General features: G+C 46.2%; 1 protein-coding gene across 3 annotated transcripts; it reads left to right on the top strand.

Annotated features, from left to right (window-relative positions):
• Positions 1 to 128: 128 nt before the first annotated feature.
• On the top strand, positions 129 to 13,326 carry CFAP20 (cilia and flagella associated protein 20). 3 transcript variants are annotated; one of them, XM_004015034.5, is made up of 6 exons: positions 129 to 431; positions 10,070 to 10,149; positions 10,841 to 10,952; positions 11,568 to 11,756; positions 12,294 to 12,404; positions 12,899 to 13,326. In XM_004015034.5, the coding sequence occupies exons 1-6, from the start codon at positions 348 to 350 to the stop codon at positions 12,902 to 12,904; spliced, it is 582 nt and encodes a 193-aa protein (XP_004015083.1). In that variant the 5' UTR covers positions 129 to 347; the 3' UTR covers positions 12,905 to 13,326. The 3 variants fall into 3 exon arrangements, with proteins under 3 accessions (XP_004015083.1, XP_027833694.1, XP_060253970.1); XM_027977893.3 differs by lacking the exon at positions 12,899 to 13,326 and having other exon boundaries at positions 12,294 to 12,875; XM_060397987.1 differs by having other exon boundaries at positions 11,568 to 13,326.
• Positions 13,327 to 19,229: the final 5,903 nt, after the last annotated feature.

Raw genomic sequence — 19,229 nt, 5'->3', positions numbered from 1 at the left:
CCGTGATCCCCGTGGCGGGATTGGGCTCTGCTCTCTGAGGGGGCGGGCTCAGGTGAGCGGAGGGATTCATCTCTGGCGGCGGGAGGCCAGCCGCCTCCATTTAAGGAGGGGAGTGCGGTGCTGGCGGCAGTTGCTGTGGTTTCCGTGTTGGGGTGGTTTGGTTTTCTTGGGAGCGTAGGTTCACGGACTTAGTGTCCCGCGTCCAAGTCCAGCTATCTGTGGCCGCTGATCTGGAGGTCAGGGGCTCAGCTTCCCTTATTTGGACCAGCCAGCCCCCTGTTTTGCCTTCTCCAATTGGTGCCCATATTTAGGTCGGCTTCGGCGAGGCTGAGAAGGCCGCCGGCAAGATGTTCAAAAACACGTTCCAGAGCGGCTTCCTCTCCATACTCTACAGCATCGGGAGCAAACCCCTGCAGATCTGGGACAAAAAGGTCAGGGACTGAGGGCGGCGGGGGCGCGAGGTCTCGGGGCAGGGTCTGGGGTGGCAGGTAATTGTGACCAGCTAGGGCCTGGGGGAGGCCAGGCGGTCTCTGCTGTGCCCTGGCCCCAGCCTGGGGTGATTGAGGCGCGAGATGAGGGCATCGTGTAAGCAGAGGAGGTGCATGTGGGGTGGGCGTGGCTGGAGTTTAAGTGTCCTACGGCCGTGGTGTGGACCAGTGTCCCTCGCCGCAGACTTGACGGACAGGCGGTTTTTTAGCTTTGATTTCCCCACTTACATGGTGGGGTTGATAGTACCCATCTAACAGCGTGAGAACCTTCAAGTCACATAAGGTTGCTTTGGGAAAGTGCAGATGAAAGAAACTGCTGTTCACTGATTTCACAAGTATTTACTGATATCCTGTGTTGTGCCAGGCGCGGTGCTGGGCACTGGACACAGAGCCATTGTCCCAGGCTCCCTTACAGAGGTACAGCCAGAACTCGGGCATGTTTGGTTTTCATTCATTTGCTCCCTTCCTGTCACTGATCCCAACGGAGCCGGAATTCAGTGGTCTTTGGCACCTGCTCCACACTCACTGTGACTTGGAGTCTGTGCTCTGCCTTCAGTGACTGATCTCCATCAGGAAAGTTGCAAAATGGTGATAAAGTGTTGTCTAGGTTAACGTGCTCAAAGCCAAGTACAAGCTTCATCGTCTTTATTCAGGCATCCACTGGGTGATGCTTCCACCGACTCGAGGATGGTGACCCTCTCCACATTCTAGAGATGTTGATTAGGGGGCATGTGTGCCTAGCAGTCTATGAGTTGGTTCTCACTTAACTACTGTGCTATTTGCTTTCTTATGCAAATTCTCAGTTTTCTGTACTCTTTTTTTTTAATATAAGTTAATATAAAGCACTCTTACCATGGAAGACAGGTGACTTAGTACTGCACTCCTCCGGGGAAAATGGAGAGAGGTGGTATGTTGAATGCTGTTTTTATAGAGAAGGATGTGGGGTCATCTAAATAAGCAGTTTACTGGCAATGAGGCCAAGAATCTTGGATTTCATCTCAGAACAAGTTCTTGTTTTCGTCTTCCCACATCCACAGATGAAGGTTTTTTGGCCACAGAGAGACTGAGAACACAAACAGCCTTCTTTCTGCCTGTTGCTGCTACGGAATTCTTCATTCTGAGAGCAGCTTTCTGGGTGGTGTATTCACAGTGTTATTTTTATAAGACAGTTGAAAGATCTGAATGTAACGAGTTTGGCCTTATGCATGTGTGAGAAATCTGACCTTTCACAGTGATTCTGTTCCCAAACTACATCTAATGCTGGGAGTTACTTTTTACACAAGAAAGCGGTTCCTTAATTGCTTTCCTACATTACTGAGTTTGTCAGTTCATGGTTTTGTTCACATTGGATTAAAAAACCTTGTAAACTCTGAAATTGCACCTCTACAAAGAGAGCTCAAAATGAGTGTTCCTGGGAACTTTGTAAGCATGATGGCTTCTCAGATGTTGTGGGGGTTGTTATTTAGTTGCTAAGTCGTGTCTGACTCTTTGCAACCCCATGGATTTTACAGGCAAGAATACTGGAGTGGCTTGTGATTTCCTTTTCCAGGGGATATTCCGGACCCAGGGATTGAACCCACGTCCCTTTCATTGGCAGGTGGATTCCTTACCGCTGAGCCACCTGGCTTGACTTAATTATGGACTGTCCAAAGTCTGGAGAGAGTGGATTGTGTGCCAGTTGAACTTGGGGTTGTAACAAAAGTGTCGGTAGTAGGCAAATGAAATAGAGAATGGGACTTGATGTAGGAGAAGAGGTTTTCAGAGCAGGTCAAAGAACTTAAGTCCAATTCCAGTGTTAGAGAGGCTTCAGCATTTCTATTAAGTGAAACGTCTATCAGAGTTGGCCCGTTTTAACCCTTCTGGGCTTGATCTTTTGTGGTGTGTTTTATTTTTCAAATGCAGTTTTTGACTAGGCAACATGTTTACATACAGAATATAAAAGCAGAGTAACCATAGTGCACTGTGTCCCTTAACAACGCCACTAGAGGTCAGATGGTACCTTAATGACATAAACGTGTGTGAAAATATTGTTAGATCAACTGGCAGGGCTATGTGGAGTAAATTAAGCAGACATTTTGGCAAAGAAAACCTTTAGAGGAATTGTCATTTTAAGGGAAATTCTTGTAATAGGGAGTTAAATGTTTCTACTCTTTTTATTTAGACTAGATTGAAAAAGTGTTTATCTGTGAATTTTTCCCCTTGGTACAAGGGAAGGAAAGGAAGGAAAAAAGGGAAAGTTTGGGGCCAGATCCATAGGCTTTGGTGTATATGTGTGCCTTTTCTCAGCTATATTATGAAGTCCTCAGACAGTGTTGGGAATCCAGTCCAGAAGGGGAAACGCTGGGAACTGATATACTTAACAAGGATTTATTGAGCAACAGCTAAGTGAGGCATTGTGTAGATTTGGAAAGATACAGTTAGAGAAGACATTTTTCCCACTCCCATGATTCTGAATAAGGCAGAGTTATAATGAAGGAAGGAAGGAATGATTGTCCACACTTACCTAGAAATGACCCTGCCCTCTGCCAGTAGGTGCATTTTGGCTATAAGCGCCTGTTTTTAGTTATTACATATTTTGATTTCACAAAACTTTACTATTCTCCTTCTTGAATTTATATAGAGAGAGTTTCTGTCATTTGTTTACAGCGAAGAACAGTCTTGGAAAAATTAGGTTTGGCTCTGTGTCTTGTGAATGTGAGGAGTGAATGCCATAGTCATAGTAATAGTGAATTTGCAAATTCATTTTGTGGTGTGGTTACATTTACAATATCTGCGTTTATCTGACGCACTGAAGTTAGCCCTTCCCCCATGTCATCCTTCAACTCTCAGCTTAAACATTATTTCAGTGGGAACTTAAGTGATGTCTCCTGTGTGCTCCTGTGGTGTTCCGTATCACACCGTATGGCAGTTGCCTATTTATTGTATGTCTTCCGCTAGACTACAGGTTCCGTAAGGGGAAGACTAGTATCTTACCTGGAAACCCCAGTGCTAGGTGTCGTCACACACCTTGAATTTGCGTCCTAGCTATGGCATCATGTCCTGTGCTGTGTAACCTTGAGCAAGTACTTCACTCAGCTCTCTCATCTTGTAATAATGCTGCCTGCTTCTCCTGGCTACAATGATTAAATGAAGAGGTATATAAATGCTTAGCAACAGCCAGGGCATACAGTATTAAATGAAGCAGGGAACCGAGGCATTTGCTCATGAGTAAAGGAATAGTTTATAACTGCGCCCAATATTCAGATGCCTAGATAGGATGTCCAGTAAATTCAGACTTCTGAAATTAGGGTAATTTAGTCATTGTGCCATGGCTTTCCCAGTCCAAAACCTTCACATGGCTCTCAGGACACATAGCCTGTGGGCTGGTACCTGCTTAACTAGTTCTCCAGGCTCACCTCCCCATCTAGCAGTGACTTCCTATTGAGCTGAAAGAAGTCTGTTCTCTCTCAGCTTCAGGCTTTTGCACTTGCTGGCCCCTCTGCTGGGACCCACTTCTTTTCCGCCTTTATTAGTCTTAGGTCACAGCTCAAAGGCATTTCCTCAGGTTAGGTTAATTTATATCCACTTCTATTTCCTTTTCATCAAACTTGAAATTAATTTCTCAAGATCTGTATTCCTGGCTGGATGGTAAGCTTCCTGATAGAGACCTTTGTAGTTTTTCAAACCAAGAGTTTAGGAGAAATTAGGGGCTTTCCCAGTGGCTCAGCAGTAAAGAACTCACCTGCAATGCAGGAGACGAAGGTTTGATCCCTGAGTTGGGAAGATCCCCTGGAGGAGGGCATGGCAGCCCACTCTAGTATTCTTGCTGGGAAAATCCCATTGACAGGGACAAAGGAGCCTGGGAGACTGCAGTCCCTGGGGTTACAAAGAGCCAGACACTACTGAAGTGACTGAGCACACACACACTGATGGCTTAGGAGGTAAAGAATCCACCTGCAGTGCAGGAGACACAGGTTCGATCCCTGGGTCGGGAAGATCACCTGGAGGAGCAAATGGCAGCCCACTCCAGTATTCTTGCCGGGAAAATCCCACGGACAAAGGAACCTGGTGGGCTACAATCCAAAAAGTCACAAAGAGTCAGACAGGACTGAGTGACTAAACACAAACACATACACGGGGATTTCTTAATAATCCCTTAACTTCTGGGATCAGCAAATACTACATTATTAAAGGGCTCTTTATGTTTAATGTAAACATTACTTCTGATTTGTAAAGAAAATACCGGGAGATTCCATTCCCACTTAGAGCGGTGTAAAACATATAACTTTCAGGCTTTCCTGGCAATATCCTTAAAGTCTGCTGCATGAGATTGATAATTCGTGCAAGCGTCTCTGTTTGTCTTTCATCTTGCCTTTTTCTCAGCTGCTGCTGACCCTCCACATTCCCAGAGTATTAGAACCCTAGTTTTGTGGTTGTTGCTGGAGGATATTAGACTCCCATTCAGTTCGTAATTTTAAAAATGAATGAAGGCTCTTTGCAGAAAAAAAAAAGTTCCCACACCCTAGTTTTTAATTAGCAAACCTTGTTAGTACATGTTAAATTAATGCAGTTTCCAGTAGTAGACTTAAGAGCATTTGGACATGAAAGTACTAGCACTTTTTTTTTTTTTTTTTCCAGATTATCCCTGGGTCAGTCTGAGGATGTTCTTCATTATTCCAAATGATAGCTTTTACTGTAACTGGGCAAAGGCCTGGGTTTTACACTTGCCCTTCCACGGCATTGTTAGGAAGAGACTGGTTATGGTACACAGAATCATCTTTACTTTAAAAGGCTGCTTGTAAATGCAGAGTTGCCTGTCTGCTGTTTGGTTAGTCCCTGTTAAGTGCCACAAAGGGAGAGAAGCCTTTGACCCGCTGGCGCCTGCAAGGCCCAGGCCTTGAGACCGCTATGCCCAGCTCTCCCCACAGAGGTCTCCCTCTGCCTGTTTTCTGACCTAGAGCCCAGCCCCTAGCTCAGGGTGGAAACTTTCCCGCTGAAATGGACAGCTCTAAAGGCTTAATGTAAATTGGAACATGTGTCATTAAGACTAGGGTGCCAGATGGCCCGAGGGCTCAGCTGTCTGCCACGGTAAGTGGGTGGAGCCAGTGAAGAGGAAAGGGGAGTAGGGAGTGGACGCAGCGCCTGTTATCTCTAAAGCAGCATTGGACAGCCTTCTCCCCGTCCCAGCAGTATTTTCCCCGCCTCAGCTTGACCCTCCTCCCTGGGGCTTACATTGGGAAAGAAAAAAAAATCAGTGTTCTTTATTAGTTGCCCCAGCAACCATGGAAAGCCTGGGAGAGAGATTGCAAAAAAGGGCTTGAAGGCTCCCTTTTGCTGTCTGCAGAGGCTGAGACCCATTCTGATTGCTAATTTGCTAGTAGCCTGGGGTTCTGAAGCTTCTAAAGTACTTCCAGCTCATGGGTGGGGGTGGGAGAGGGGGTGGGAGGGGAGGTGTTCATGAAATTAAAAAATGTAAGATTGGCTTTATTTATTATTATTATTATTATTATTTTGGAGGAATGAAACACTCATAAGTCACACTGCAGGAACGTGTCATGAAATAAAAAGAATTAGCAAGTCAGAGGGCTTTCCCGGTGGCTCAGTGGTAAAGAATCCACTGGCAATGCAGGAGATGCAGGTTGGATCCCTGGGTCAGGAAGATCCCCTGGAGGAGGTAATGGCAACCCACTCCAGTGTTCTTGCCTGGAGAATCCCATGGACAGAGGAGCCTCGTGGGCTGTGGGTCCATGGGGTCGCACAGAGTCGGACATGGCTGAAGCAACTGAGCACACACAGCAATTCAGAAACAAAAGACACTCTAATTTAGATGAAGGAAGTAAAATAGAACCTACTTTCACCACAAGCAATAAATGCCACCTCATTCGTTTTATCTTCATTTCACAGAGAGGCCTGCCTGGTGGCCTCTGAACTGGAAGGAGGTAAGAAAGGAAGTTGATGCTTTCTGAGGCCATGTGTCTTATTATCCATGTTTGTCAGAAGCTGTACTGAGGAGGGGGTTGCTTCCTGGAAGACCTTGACAAGCTAAGGCAGTGACAGGCAGATTGCCAGGGAGGTTGGGAGGCCTTGCCCCAAACTGACGACCTCTCTTTCTCCTTTGATCCTAGTTTGAGAGCCTAGAAAAAGGTTTTGGGAGGTTTCCTACTCTTAACTGCTCATATCTGGTTAATTGCACCCATCCCCACTCCACTCTTTTCTTCCAGTGAATTTGTATCTATAGTGCTTAAAACTTAATGAAGAATAAAAATCATAATTCACTAAGAAATTAACTCAGTTTGATTTTAAAGCTCTGGCACCTTGTGATATGACCGTACCTGTGCTTTTCTTTGAGGATTGAACTTTGCTCTTGGGCATAGCTCTATTTAGACTCTTCTCACCACTGGGCAGGTTAAAACTCTAGAGAGACTGGTGGCTATTCCTTCAAAAAAACTACCTTTTTCTCCTCTGGGTTTTTGAGTTTTTATGGGCTGCATTAATTAATTTTGTAAGAATTAAGTTTGTGAGTGTGGATGTTGATGTGAAAGAAATTCCCCTTAAGAAGCTCTGACAGTCCAGAGTTAATTTGCCTCTGGGCCAGAAGTCTGTAAGAATACACAAAGTCTGTTTTGGCTTTTAGTCTCTTGGCTTCTGCTTGCAGTATAAGGCATTGTTTTCTTCTGTAAAGACCTGAGTGGTCACTGAGTGGTTACTGGAGTGAAGTCCTATGCTGTAAACTTTGAGATGGGCAGAAGGCAAGTTTCCTAACATTTCCTCCCTGTGTAATCTGGCTGAGTTTTCTGGAGCCGAGGGAGGCTTCCTGTCCACTGTGATCTGAGAGACCATCCAGGATGTAAGATCTGAGGTCACGCTGCTTTTTTTTTTTTCTTCTTCTTTTAATTTGGCTGTGCCAGGTCTTGTTTGCAACACCAGGGACCTTTCATTGTGGCATTCGAACTCTTGGTTGGGAGTTCACATGTGAGATCTAGTTCCCTGATAGGGGACTGAACCCAGGCGGCCTACATTGGGAGTTCTGACTCCTAACCACTGGACCACAGAGAAGTCCAGGAGGTCACATGTTTAAACAATGTTGGATAAATTGCAACATGTTGCCTTTTAGCAATAGTAGTTTCTGGACCCTAATTGCTTAATTCTTTGTTTTTGACCACCTGTTTGGTTTGTTGCATTCTGTACCTTTTTAAGAAAGAATGAAGTTATTCTTCAGAGAATAATTAGTGGTGTGTTATAAAATTAGTGGGGCACTGTCAGCTCTTATCAATGTGACTACATCATATTATATGGAAAAATTTCTGGATGAATTCCTCCTTTACCAACGAGTCAGCCTGATTTTCCACAGCAGCTGTGGGCTAGCAAATAGAGGAGGAATATTGCCACTTTGGGAGCATTTATATGGGGAACGAGGTGGGCAGTGTTGGCATGTGCTACACAGATCCAAGTCTTTGTGCTCTTAATCTCCTCTGGAAAGAGGCCCGGAATTCAAAGCAGGAGGGCATTGGATGTTGCCAGCTTTGTTTGAGAAGCACTTCAATGTGGTGTCTGTGACTTGAGAATCCAGAAATGCTGCCTTGGCAGAGACCCGGGGCCCATGCACCCAGCATTCCGTTTCTGACAATGGGTCCCGAAGGATGATTTGTGGGAAGGCATTCTTGATGCTGGCAACTGCACCGTCTTTGCGATATACCCTGGGATCTCTATTATATATCTATTATATATCTCTATAATAGTCCATGGTGGATATGTCATCCAGGAATTTTTTGAAAACCCTCCTTGAATCTCTTCAGATGTGCCAACTCTTAGCATGACAAATTCCAGAAGTCAGCAAATATTTGAATGCTTAGTTTATGCCTAGCAGAGTACTAAGCATTGTAGAACATACAGTGTTTCATATTCTTTCCTTACCGTTGAGCTTATACTTTTTGGAGGCAACAAGACTCAGTAACATCTTGCAGAAAAAGATGGGCAGTAATACCCGATGTCACCTGGGGAATACCAAGCACACCACAAGTTCACACAAACTGAGCTCACAGAGACTGAGGTCTCAAGACAGAATGCCGTGTTACCAATAGTCCATGTTGAACAGTGTAACTGTCAGTCAGTGCGGTGTTCTCTCCCTTACGCTAGTCTAATGGCGAGCCACGTGATAAGCCATTGACTGTGAGCGCAGGCAGCCATTTCCCCTCTGCCCATTAAGAGACCATGTGCTTACCTTTCTGGGCATGCAGTTCTAGCCCTGCTTGATCTTTTTCATGTGTTAGTTAATACATTCAGCCCAAAGAGGCCAGACCCATCTCAGAAGTGCCTTCGTGTGTCTCTGTTTTGTCCATATAAAGTGCTTGAATGTAATACTGGAAGATAATTGTGCTTTCCTAAATAATTTTTGAGAGGAGGAGTCCATACCGATAATTGATTCCTCTCCATCATGTACCCCTACATATGCCGCCAACCATGCAAAACAACATAGGGTAAAAGTGCTAAATTACGTAGTCTGGGCTGCATGAGCCACAGAAACAAATCAGAAGAGAGGTCAGTGTAGGCTGAAAATGCTAAAGAAGGCCTCTGCGTGTGGCTCAGATGGGACTTGAGTTCATACTTGAAAAAGTAGAAACTTAGGGAAAAGCAGATAGGGAAGCGTGAAGTCAGCGTAAACCTCGGGGGATAATATGTTCTCTTTTGGGTGCCACCCTCCCTGTCAGTGACACTCAGCATTTGACCTTTCTGGCCAAAGAACCATCTGTGTGAGGCAGAATCGGGCTGTGGAAAGCCTGGCTGTTGCTCCTGCCTTCCTTACTTAGGGCTTGCCATCTGCACTCCCTGCCTCTCAGTGTCCACATCTGTCAAGTGGAAACAACACCAGTGACCTTGTGATTTTTTTTTCTCATTTATTTGTTTGTTTACTCTCTTGGCTGCTCTGGATCCTCACTGCTGCTTTCGAGCTTTCTGTGGCTGCAGCAAGCGGGAGCTAGTCTTCCTGGCGTGGATGGGCTTCCCACTGTGGTGGCTTCTCTTGTTGTGGAGCACAGGCTCTAGGTGCGTGGACTTCGGTAGTTGCAGCACGTGGGCTCAGCTGTTGCAGCTTCTGGGCTGTAGAGCCACAGGCTCATGGTTGCAGCTCATGGGCTTAGCTGCTCCACATCACGTGGAATCTTCCCAGACCAAGGATCAAACCTGTGTCCCCTGTATTGGCAGGCAGAGTCATATACCAGGGAAGTCTGACCTTGTGACTTTTATTGTTGGTCTTGTTAGGACTGAGATTGCTGTTAATGTTAGGAATGTTCCTAGTGCTTAGCAGATACTTGGTAAACATTACCTATATTGAAATTGAATTGATTTCTTTGGGAAGAAATTGGTCCTGATTTATAGATGGCCTGGTTATCTGCAGTTCCTGTGGTGGTTGATTGGGCCCTGTCTAGAGGTAATTGCATGGCTTATTTACATAGAAGCTTCAACATATCATGTCACAAACTTCTGTGTTAATGCCTTTTGGGCTACTGTAGTTTTCTTTAAATAGTTGCATTCAGCCTTCGAAATCTTAACAAAATTTTTGCCAAATATTTCAGTACTCACCAGTTTAATTTTCTCCCTTGTAGGTACGGAATGGCCACATCAAAAGAATCACCGATAATGACATCCAGTCCCTGGTGCTAGAGATTGAAGGAACAAATGTCAGGTAGGTTGCCAATCTGTTCTCCCAGAGACGTTGTGTGCCCAGAGGCAGCACATCACAGAGGCTGATAGCAGAGACTGCAGAGCGAGACTGCCCAGTGTGAATCCCGCTCTGCTGCTTAGGGCTCACCCTGGCTGGGCAAGTTACTTTATCCCTCAGGCTTCAGTTTCCTCATCTATAAAATAGGAATAAGAACAATACATCTTCCTTAGAGAATTATTGTGAAGGTTAAATAAGTGAATATATATGAAACCTGCTTAGCACATAGTAAGGGCTGTGTACGTCTTAGTTAATATTTAACCCCAGTGTGTTTGAGGGGAGGTGAGGGTGTTACAGGAATCACCCAGTGGGTGGTCAGTGTAGTTTTCAGTGTTACAGTGGTCTTAGTTTTGGTTTTCTATCACTTAATAGTTTCTTAGAACAGAATTAGATCTTTTCTCACTGGAAGAACTTCATCCGATCTGCTGGCCTGGCTTCTGCTTTTCAGATACTTTCTAGTTGATGTCTAGTGCTGTGTTAAACTTTTGGTTCAGAGTCCGGCACTTTTTTTAGAAGCATTAGCTCAAGGGTTGAGGGATCTTTGGATCTTTTAGATCTGCCTTCCAGCTTACCTTCTTGGGCTGAGTGTTACTGCTGTGTATATCACAAAGGAAGAGACTGGTGGTGTGTTTATTGGCGTTTCCTCTTTCTACAGCACCACGTATATCACATGTCCTGCAGACCCAAAGAAAACGCTGGGAATTAAACTTCCCTTCCTTGTCATGATCATCAAAAACCTGAAGAAGTATTTTACCTTTGAAGTACAGGTAAGCATTTGCGTGTGAATCTGTACACTCTCAGCTGTACCAGAGAGGTGGCTGGTCAATTTACGGGAAAAAAGTGACCGTAGGAAAGTCTCTTTATCCTTTTGAATGTACTCCTTTCTGCCTCTGCTGTACACTTGATTCTGCCGTTATTATGACATAATTTCAGTATTAGTAATCCGAGTTTCATGCCAAGTTTTACAAGAAGCAGTAAAGCATCCAGAAAATCTAATCAATAGCTCTAAGATTTCAAAGCTTGAGGATTGGAAGAATATCTATCTGGGAAGTTACTATTTAATATCAGGCTGGCTATTGTTGGTCTCTATTCTAGCATTTTTAATTTTTCAAAGGGAAGAATGTTTATGGAATCATGCTATGGCCTGAGGGCCTGATGCGTGTGTCGTATGTCATAAGCAGCTGATGTTGTCCTGGCAACAGACAAGATAAACTCACTGTTTCCGGGCCATCTGCATGCAGGGTGACCCATGTGGGTCTGTTTATTCTCCCTTGGGTCTCAGCCTTGGGAAACCAGGCTGTGGGAGTTTCAGGTCCTGGTCTTACCAAGGTTGTTTGCTCCAAGATGGAATTACTGTGATTCTTCCTCTCCATATTTTGTAGGTACTAGATGATAAGAATGTGCGTCGGCGGTTTCGGGCAAGCAACTACCAGAGCACCACCCGGGTCAAGCCCTTCATCTGTACCATGCCCATGCGGCTGGACGACGGCTGGAACCAGATTCAGTTCAACCTGTCAGACTTCACTCGGCGGGCCTATGGCACAAATTACATTGAGACCCTCAGGGTGCAGGTGCTGGCTCCTTTTCCAGAGGGAGCCCCAGATGGGAGAGGGGGCTGTGCTCTGTTTGCTCCTGGCTTGTGGCAGAACTCTATGGCTTTCTGGCTAGAGTTTCCAAGTCACCGTCCAGGGGGCTTTCTCCTCAGAGGCTCAGGACCTGTTCAGGCATCTGCTCAGTAATAGTAGGGAGTGTGGGGGTGATGTAGACACTAGGTTGTGTCCAGCTCTTGCAACTCTATGGACTGTAGCCCACCAAGCTGCTCTGTCCACGGGATTTTACTGACCAGAGATCCAACCCACATTGCCTGCATTGCAGGCAAATTCTTTACCGCTGAGCCACCAGGGAAGCATCATGGTGGAGAATACAACAAGCAACATCTCCCTCTTGTCAGAATCTCCGCCTAAGCCAAGCTGAGGAGATGCCAAAGAGATGACGCTAGTGACAGCGCCATGCAGGGTGAGGGGCTAGAGGAGAGTCAGGAAAAAAAGGAAGACAGTGATAATTTGCCTCTTACTTTAAGACACTTATTTTAAGTCTTGCATCCACAGATCCATGCAAACTGTCGCATCCGACGGGTTTACTTCTCAGACAGACTCTACTCAGAAGACGAACTGCCAGCAGAGTTCAAACTGTATCTCCCAGTTCAGAACAAGGCAAAGGTGAGCCGGCTTTCCTGAGAGGAAGGCCAGATAGTGAGTTGGAGAAGCTGTGTCCCCGGAAAGGGCTCTGTTCCACAAGGTCAGGTGCAGAGCCTTTCTCTGTTGACATAGAGTATGGAGGGCCTCTGCATCAGAAGATCTTAGGTCTGCCACCAGCAGGGAGTCAGGAATAATCCCATGAGCTGCTGCCTCACCGCCATGAAGTGACCCTGCCCCTCTTGGGGGCATCCTGCTCCTTCCTGCTCCCAGGCCTTCCCTGCAGAATATCTTCCATCTGAACCTCTTCATCAGCCCCAATTATTATCAGCCGACCCCTCCCCTCTGGCACGATGACGGGTGCTTCTGGGCCTGCCCACTGCTGACACGTATGCACCGCCCCATGGGCCAGCATCCCCTTGAGTGTCCCTCGGGGTAGGGGGTCACTGCCATTGACCATCTATTTTCTAATAACTTAAACTGATGCATTTGTTCTTTTTTTTTTCTTTTCCCTTCAGCAATAACTGGAATGCAGCTCAAGGGATAGACCCTGGATATGACTCTTAGTTTAAAAAGGAAGCTATCTGGATTACAATGCAAAAAAACAGATATTTATATTAGTTCACTGTGCTGTGGTTCTTTTACCTACCGCCTGGCATCCCTTGTCGTGGACGCCAGTGACTATGCCATGCATTGTAAGTACAGTGGGGGATAAGCCGTCCTTTGATATGTGAATGCTGGAGTGTATCTCGCTGCCTGCCTTGATGTGTGGGGAGGTGGATTTACCATGAACTTACAGAATTAAAGATGGTCCCGTAAGGCAGTTTCAGACCAATATTTCTTCCTACGGTTTGTTCTTTCTTTTATATGTTATCTAAATATATGTATATGCTGTGTAGCGCTCATAATCTGGAAATGAATAAAATGTTATATTCTTGGTTTGTAAGTTTGTCCTTGGTTTGTGTGTGTGTGTGTGTGTGTGTTTTTTTTCCATTGGTGACATTTCTCTTTCTTTATGGTATGAAAATAGAACTCTTTGCAAAGAACATCCCGTACATTCATGCAGTGAAGTAGCTTGCAGTAAGCACTGAAAGAACAGGACATCTATAGATTCTGATTTGGAACAACTCCCAAGATAAACTAAATGGGAAGAAACATGAATAACATATCACTTAGAATCATCTTATTCTTGGGGGGCAGGTCTCAAGTGGAGCTTTAGACAAAATGGCATATATTCCAGATAGCTCTTAAACCCTTTGGGAAGGTGTCACGGTGAAGCCTTACTTGCCCTTGGGTGACCATCAGCACGTCTACTGTTCCTCAGCATTGGAACGGATCACCGCCTCCTTGTTTGAGCTCCAGATGAAGTAATTGCCTTGAGTTTAGGAACTTAGAGGAAAAGTTCAAACACTGGACTCACTTGAAAGAACTGAAATCTTAACACCACTCTCCCAGCTCCCAGTTACTCTAGGGCATGTGCTTGGGGCTAGTGAAATGACCCTGCCACAGATAGTTAAGTTTACAAAAGTTGACCACTTAACACTACCGTATGTAATATTTCTGGAGGGAAGATAATTCGGGGGCGGAGAAGAGCCTGTGTAACTACGCCTGCAAGATCTCAGGAGGCATGAGAACTGTGCAGTGATTACTGCTGGAGAGAATGGTGCTATCGCTTATATACTTTTTTGTGTGTTCAATACTATAAAACATTTTCTTTGAGGTAGTATTTAGTAATAAAATTTCAAAGTCAAAAAACAACAAAAGGCCACCCTGGATATCGTGCTCTCACCGACCTTCCCCCGGATTTGGCTTTATCCCTCAGGATAAGACTGGAATTGTGGGCATTTTTACTTTGGTTAGAAGTAAAAAAAACGCAGGGCTGAATTGGTCACTACCATGGCTGCCTCCTGAGAAGTTAAGTGTCAAGGAGCTCTGCTGTCCCACATCTTTATCCTCCAGTGTGCACTCTGGGTAAGCGTGGCTGAGACTCAGGATGTGGAGGGCTGCAGGCGAGGGTGCCCTGCTGCTGCCTCAGACACTCACTGAGTTCTTGTTTCTTCTCATGGTTGTCGGGGGCCCTGACACTGAGGTGGGCTCAGCCAAGATGACTTTGCCTTCCTCATCTGCTAACCGGATGGAGCCACCTTTGCCACGGTCGCGCTCCATGGAGAGTCCCCATGGCTCTGGCACAGAGCACCCGTTGGCCCAGGTGACAGCCTGCTCTCTCAGGGCCACCCCCAGTCACATCTGAACATTGACTCTGCTTCTCCATCCTTAAACACCCAGGGGTGCCCATGCTTAGACTCTGTGTGTCTGTCCTGAGCCTTCTGGGTTGCAGAGGGATCCTCAGAAACGGGTGGGGGTGGGGCGCTCCGGGACTTCAACAGAGTTTCTTGTCTCTGCCTGCTGTGTGGTGAAATCTCCCCTCCAATCTGGAGTCTACTGTGGGATGAAAGCTGCTTTTGTGGAGGCGAGAAAACCCGGTCAACTCATCTCTCTGCGGTGCTGGGACATCGGCGGAGTGCTCCTGGAAGTCCGGAGAAACACAATAACACACTCTCCTCCACATAGAGCCCCTTTCTCCCCCAGGCCCTTGTCAGACTAAGTACGGGGATTACCTCACCACCCTCTTCAGGGTGGAAGGCGGCAGCTGTTGACTTCGCAGATGCTTCATATATCCATCCTAGAGGAAGTGAGGGGGTGTGGAGGGTGATGGGCTGTATTATCTAAGCTGGACCCCGGCCAACGTGAACTGTGGCACCAGCGACGGCCCCTGCCCCTGCAGTCTCCAGCTCCCTAGGAAGATGACGACAGCTAATTATGGGGCCAAGGGAAGGAGGAAGGAAGGGACAGGCTGCAGGGCCCAGAGGCCTCCTGCACGGAGCCGGGGCCAGAGTGACCTTAGATTGAGGAAACTGGAGCAGGCAGGGTCACGTTAGCTGGCTCCTTGGAAGCCATGGTGTGTGTTTTAGCAGGAGTTCCCTCCCAAATAGGAGTGTTGGTTAATTGGTGTGAACTTGAGTGGACAGTCATGCAGTCGCTCCCAACAGGACCCATCTAGGGGGAGAGCCTGCCTGCTACGGTAACCCTTGTTTGCTACCAGCGTGTTGACTGCTTCCCCACAGCCAGGCCAGCAAGATTGACCGTGCTGGTCCAGCCGCCTCCTGGGGCATTTCTTAAGGAGGCAACTATGCCAGAGAACAGCCCCCCAAGCTGATTTCCTTAGCTTCTCGGCAGCATTAGCCAAAATCCTCAAGTGTCAGGAATTCACTGGAGGAGATATTGGAGCTCCTCCTGTCTAACCCTCTCTTCCTACATTTTGCTGATGAGGACATTGTGACCTAGACAGCATCGGGCTGAGCGACTCTTATGGTGGCAGGCGTGGGACACAGACGCAGAACCCTGGTGGGAGTCATATGCCGTCCTCGTTCTCCCGTGTGCCGGCATTCCCCTGCTTCCTCTGTGGCTGGCTGTCCTCTTTGTAGAGGCATTGATGGGGCAGATAATGCCTTTGTGGGGGGATATCCTAGAAGTCCAGTGGCTAAGACTCCGAGCTTCCAATGCAGGGGACCCAGGTTGAAACTCATGTCAGGGAACTAGACCCCACATGCTGCAGCTAAGAGTTTGCAAGCCATCGCTAAAAGATCCTGCCCACTGCAACTAAGACCTGGTGCAGTCAAATAAACAAAAATGCTGTAAAAACAAACAAAGATAATGTCTGCCTGGGAGGCTGGGCCAGGCCAGAGTTGGCTCCTCAGGAAGACTAGACTCAGCTCTGCGTCTGCGGTGAGGGCTCGCCTGGCGTGTCCCTTCATGGTTGCACTTTAGCTGAACTTCAGGGCCTGAGGCTGAGGATAGAACGCTGTGGGGCAAAGGTTTGTGTTTAATGGATTATAAAAGTAGCATAGGCTCATGCAAAATTCAAACAGTACATAGAATATGGAGTAAGATAAAGTCGCCGTTCCCATTCCTTAACTGAAAGTATTTGAATGGACCAGACTGACTTTTAACTACATGTATTTGTTTTACTGAATTATCACGACACTGAAATAGAAGCTATTATTCTTATTTTACTGATGAGAAAACCAAGGCCCAGAGATTACTGTGCCCAAGCTCACACAGTGGTGGTAGAAGCAGGTTTCAACTCACGCATCTGTGCTGGGCTCTTAAATCACTTGGCTTCTTTAACTTGCTCTTTCCTCCTAACAATAGCCTTGTGATAAAACACATGAAACTTACCTAAGAGCTGGGTGGGGGCGAGGTGTCCACCTATGAACAATAGATTAGATCTCTTGTGTTAACTTCACCCAAGGGAATACTATACAGCCATGAAAAGGGACAAATTACAGCTAGGTGCAACAACAGAAGAACCACACAGCCATAAAGCAGCGTGAAGACAGCAAGGCGAAATATAGTGGGGATGATTCTACTTCTATACAATCTTTAAATAGACAAAACAATCTATTGTTTAGGATGCATTTATAAATGACAGTCTATACAGTCGTCCCACTTTATCCACAGTTTTGCATTTCCTGGTTTCAGTTCTCTGTAGTCAACTGCAGTCCAAACATTTTAAATGGAACATTCCAGAAGTAATCCAATCTTAAACTGCGGGGCATTCTGAGTAGCACGATGAAATCTTGTGCTGTACCTGGGACGTCCAGCCGTCACCATCGTTTGCCTCTGGCCGTCCACCATACACAATGTCGTGGCTTGATGACACAGGATCGCCTGAAGAAGATGATTCTGTAGCTGAGAGTGTCAGGTCAGCAGTAGCCTAATGCTGTGTCACCCACCTCCCTTCCTCTCACCAGGCAGGCATTTCATCATCTCACATTGCAAGAAGAATGAGGAGTATAGTACAGTAAGATACTTTGAGAGAGACCACAGTCACATAACTTTCATTACAGTGTATTGTTACACATGTTCTATTTTATTATTTGTTCATCTCTTACTGGGCCTAACGTATAAATTACACTTTACCATAGGCATGTATTCTGGAGAATGAAATGGCAACCCACTCCGCTATTTTTGCCTGAAAAATCCGGTAGACCGTGGAGACTGGGTCTACATTCGAATGGGTCACAGAGTCAGACGCAACTGAGTGACTAAGCACAAGCATAGGCATGTACATATCAGAAAAAAAAGTATATATAGTAGTGTGTATAGGGTTTCAGGCACCCATGGTGGGTCTTGGAACGTACTCAGTGGTAAAGAATCCACCTGCCAATGCAGGAGACCCAGGTTCGATCCCTGGGTCAGGAAGATCCTCTGGAGGAGGGCATGGCAACCCCCTCCAGTATTCTTGCCTGGAAAATCTCATGGACAGAGAAGCCTGGTAGGCTATATAACCCATGGGGTCGCAAAGTGTTGAGCTCATGCTTATTACAGGGTTTCAGGCCTCCATGGGGTGTCTTGGAATGTATCCCTTTGGGGACTCCTGTAGCAACAGGCAGAAGACTATCTCAAAACTCAGGAGAGTGCTTTCCCTAGAGGTGGGGGTTGGGGTGGGGGACAAAAGTGATGGGGGAGGCACTCTAGGGGCTTCTCAGGACTATCGATGTTTTATTTCTTAACCTGTGCAGTTTTTACTCATAGATGTTTGCTTCATTACTATTTGAATTACACACACCATTGAATATATTCTTCTGATTATGTTTCTCAATTTTTTAAAAAATGTCAAATTTAGATGACTTAGCCCTAGCTTATTAAAATGCAGGCTCTTGGGCCCAGCTCATCAAAATGCAGATTCTCTTTCAGGAGATCTAAATCTGGCCCAGATCGACATCTGCCCCTGGTGGGTTTTGGTGTTTCTGTCACTTGAAGCTGCTCCAAGATGGAGCAAGCAAGCACTGAAGTGGTGCCTCTGAGTGCGGAGAAGTCAGATGCAGGGAGGGAAGGAGAGTGTAAATAAAGCAAACCAACTCTGGCACGTGTGCCCATAGCAGCCCCCTACCTCCCAGATGCTTGCGTTGCCTTTCTACAAAATCCTTGTGCATAACTTTACATCTCAATTCCTTTTCCATAACCTGAAAATATGGAGTCCTGTAATGCAAACCACGAGTGCCTCTGGGCTGCAATAGAGGCCCTTCCAAATTGTAAATCCATAAGGCATTGAACATCTGGATGGAGCGTGAGTCTTGGAAAAATTGTGCTTCTTGGTATCCATGGTGTCTGAAGCAAAGCAAAACAGTGTGCAAGGGTGGGATATGGAAACACATTGGACAGAACCCCTTATTAAAGGGTGTAAAATGTCACCGAGAACCTCTGCTGTTTTATTGCATGAGGGTAATAAATATTAATAAGGGCCTTTGTGAGTTCCCTCATCACATGGGTTCCCCCCAATTCTTTTTTTCCATAAAGTCTTAAGCTGTGAATCCTCCTGGTATTTGGGAAGGAATACAGTAAAATCAGGAAATACAGTAGAATCAGTCCACACACACACTAGCCTTTGGGTTCCAGTTCAGTTCAGTTCAGTCGCTCAGTTGTGTCTGACTCTTTGTGACCCCATGGACTGCAGCACGCCATGCTTCCCTGTCCATCAGCAACCCCCAAAGCTTGCTCAAACTCATGTCCATCGAGTCAGTGATGCCATCCAACCATCTCATCCTGTGTCGTCCCCTTCTCCTCCTGCCTTCAATCTTTCCCAGCATCAGGGTCTTTTCCAATGAGTCAGTTCTTCGCATCATGTGGCCAAAGTTTTGGAACTTCAGCTTCAGCATCAGTCCTTCCGATGAATATTCAGGACTGATTTCCTTTAGGATGGACTGGTTTGATCTCCTGGCTGTCCAAGGGACTCTCAAGAGTCTTCTCCAACACTGCAGTTCAATAGCATCAATTCTTGGGCCC

Source organism: Ovis aries, chromosome 14, assembly GCF_016772045.2.
Source record: "Ovis aries strain OAR_USU_Benz2616 breed Rambouillet chromosome 14, ARS-UI_Ramb_v3.0, whole genome shotgun sequence".
In the NCBI taxonomy this organism is placed as follows: domain Eukaryota; kingdom Metazoa; phylum Chordata; class Mammalia; order Artiodactyla; family Bovidae; genus Ovis; species Ovis aries.
The sequence above is the reverse complement of the archived record's forward strand: the minus strand, read 5'-3'. Positions and strand labels throughout refer to the sequence as shown.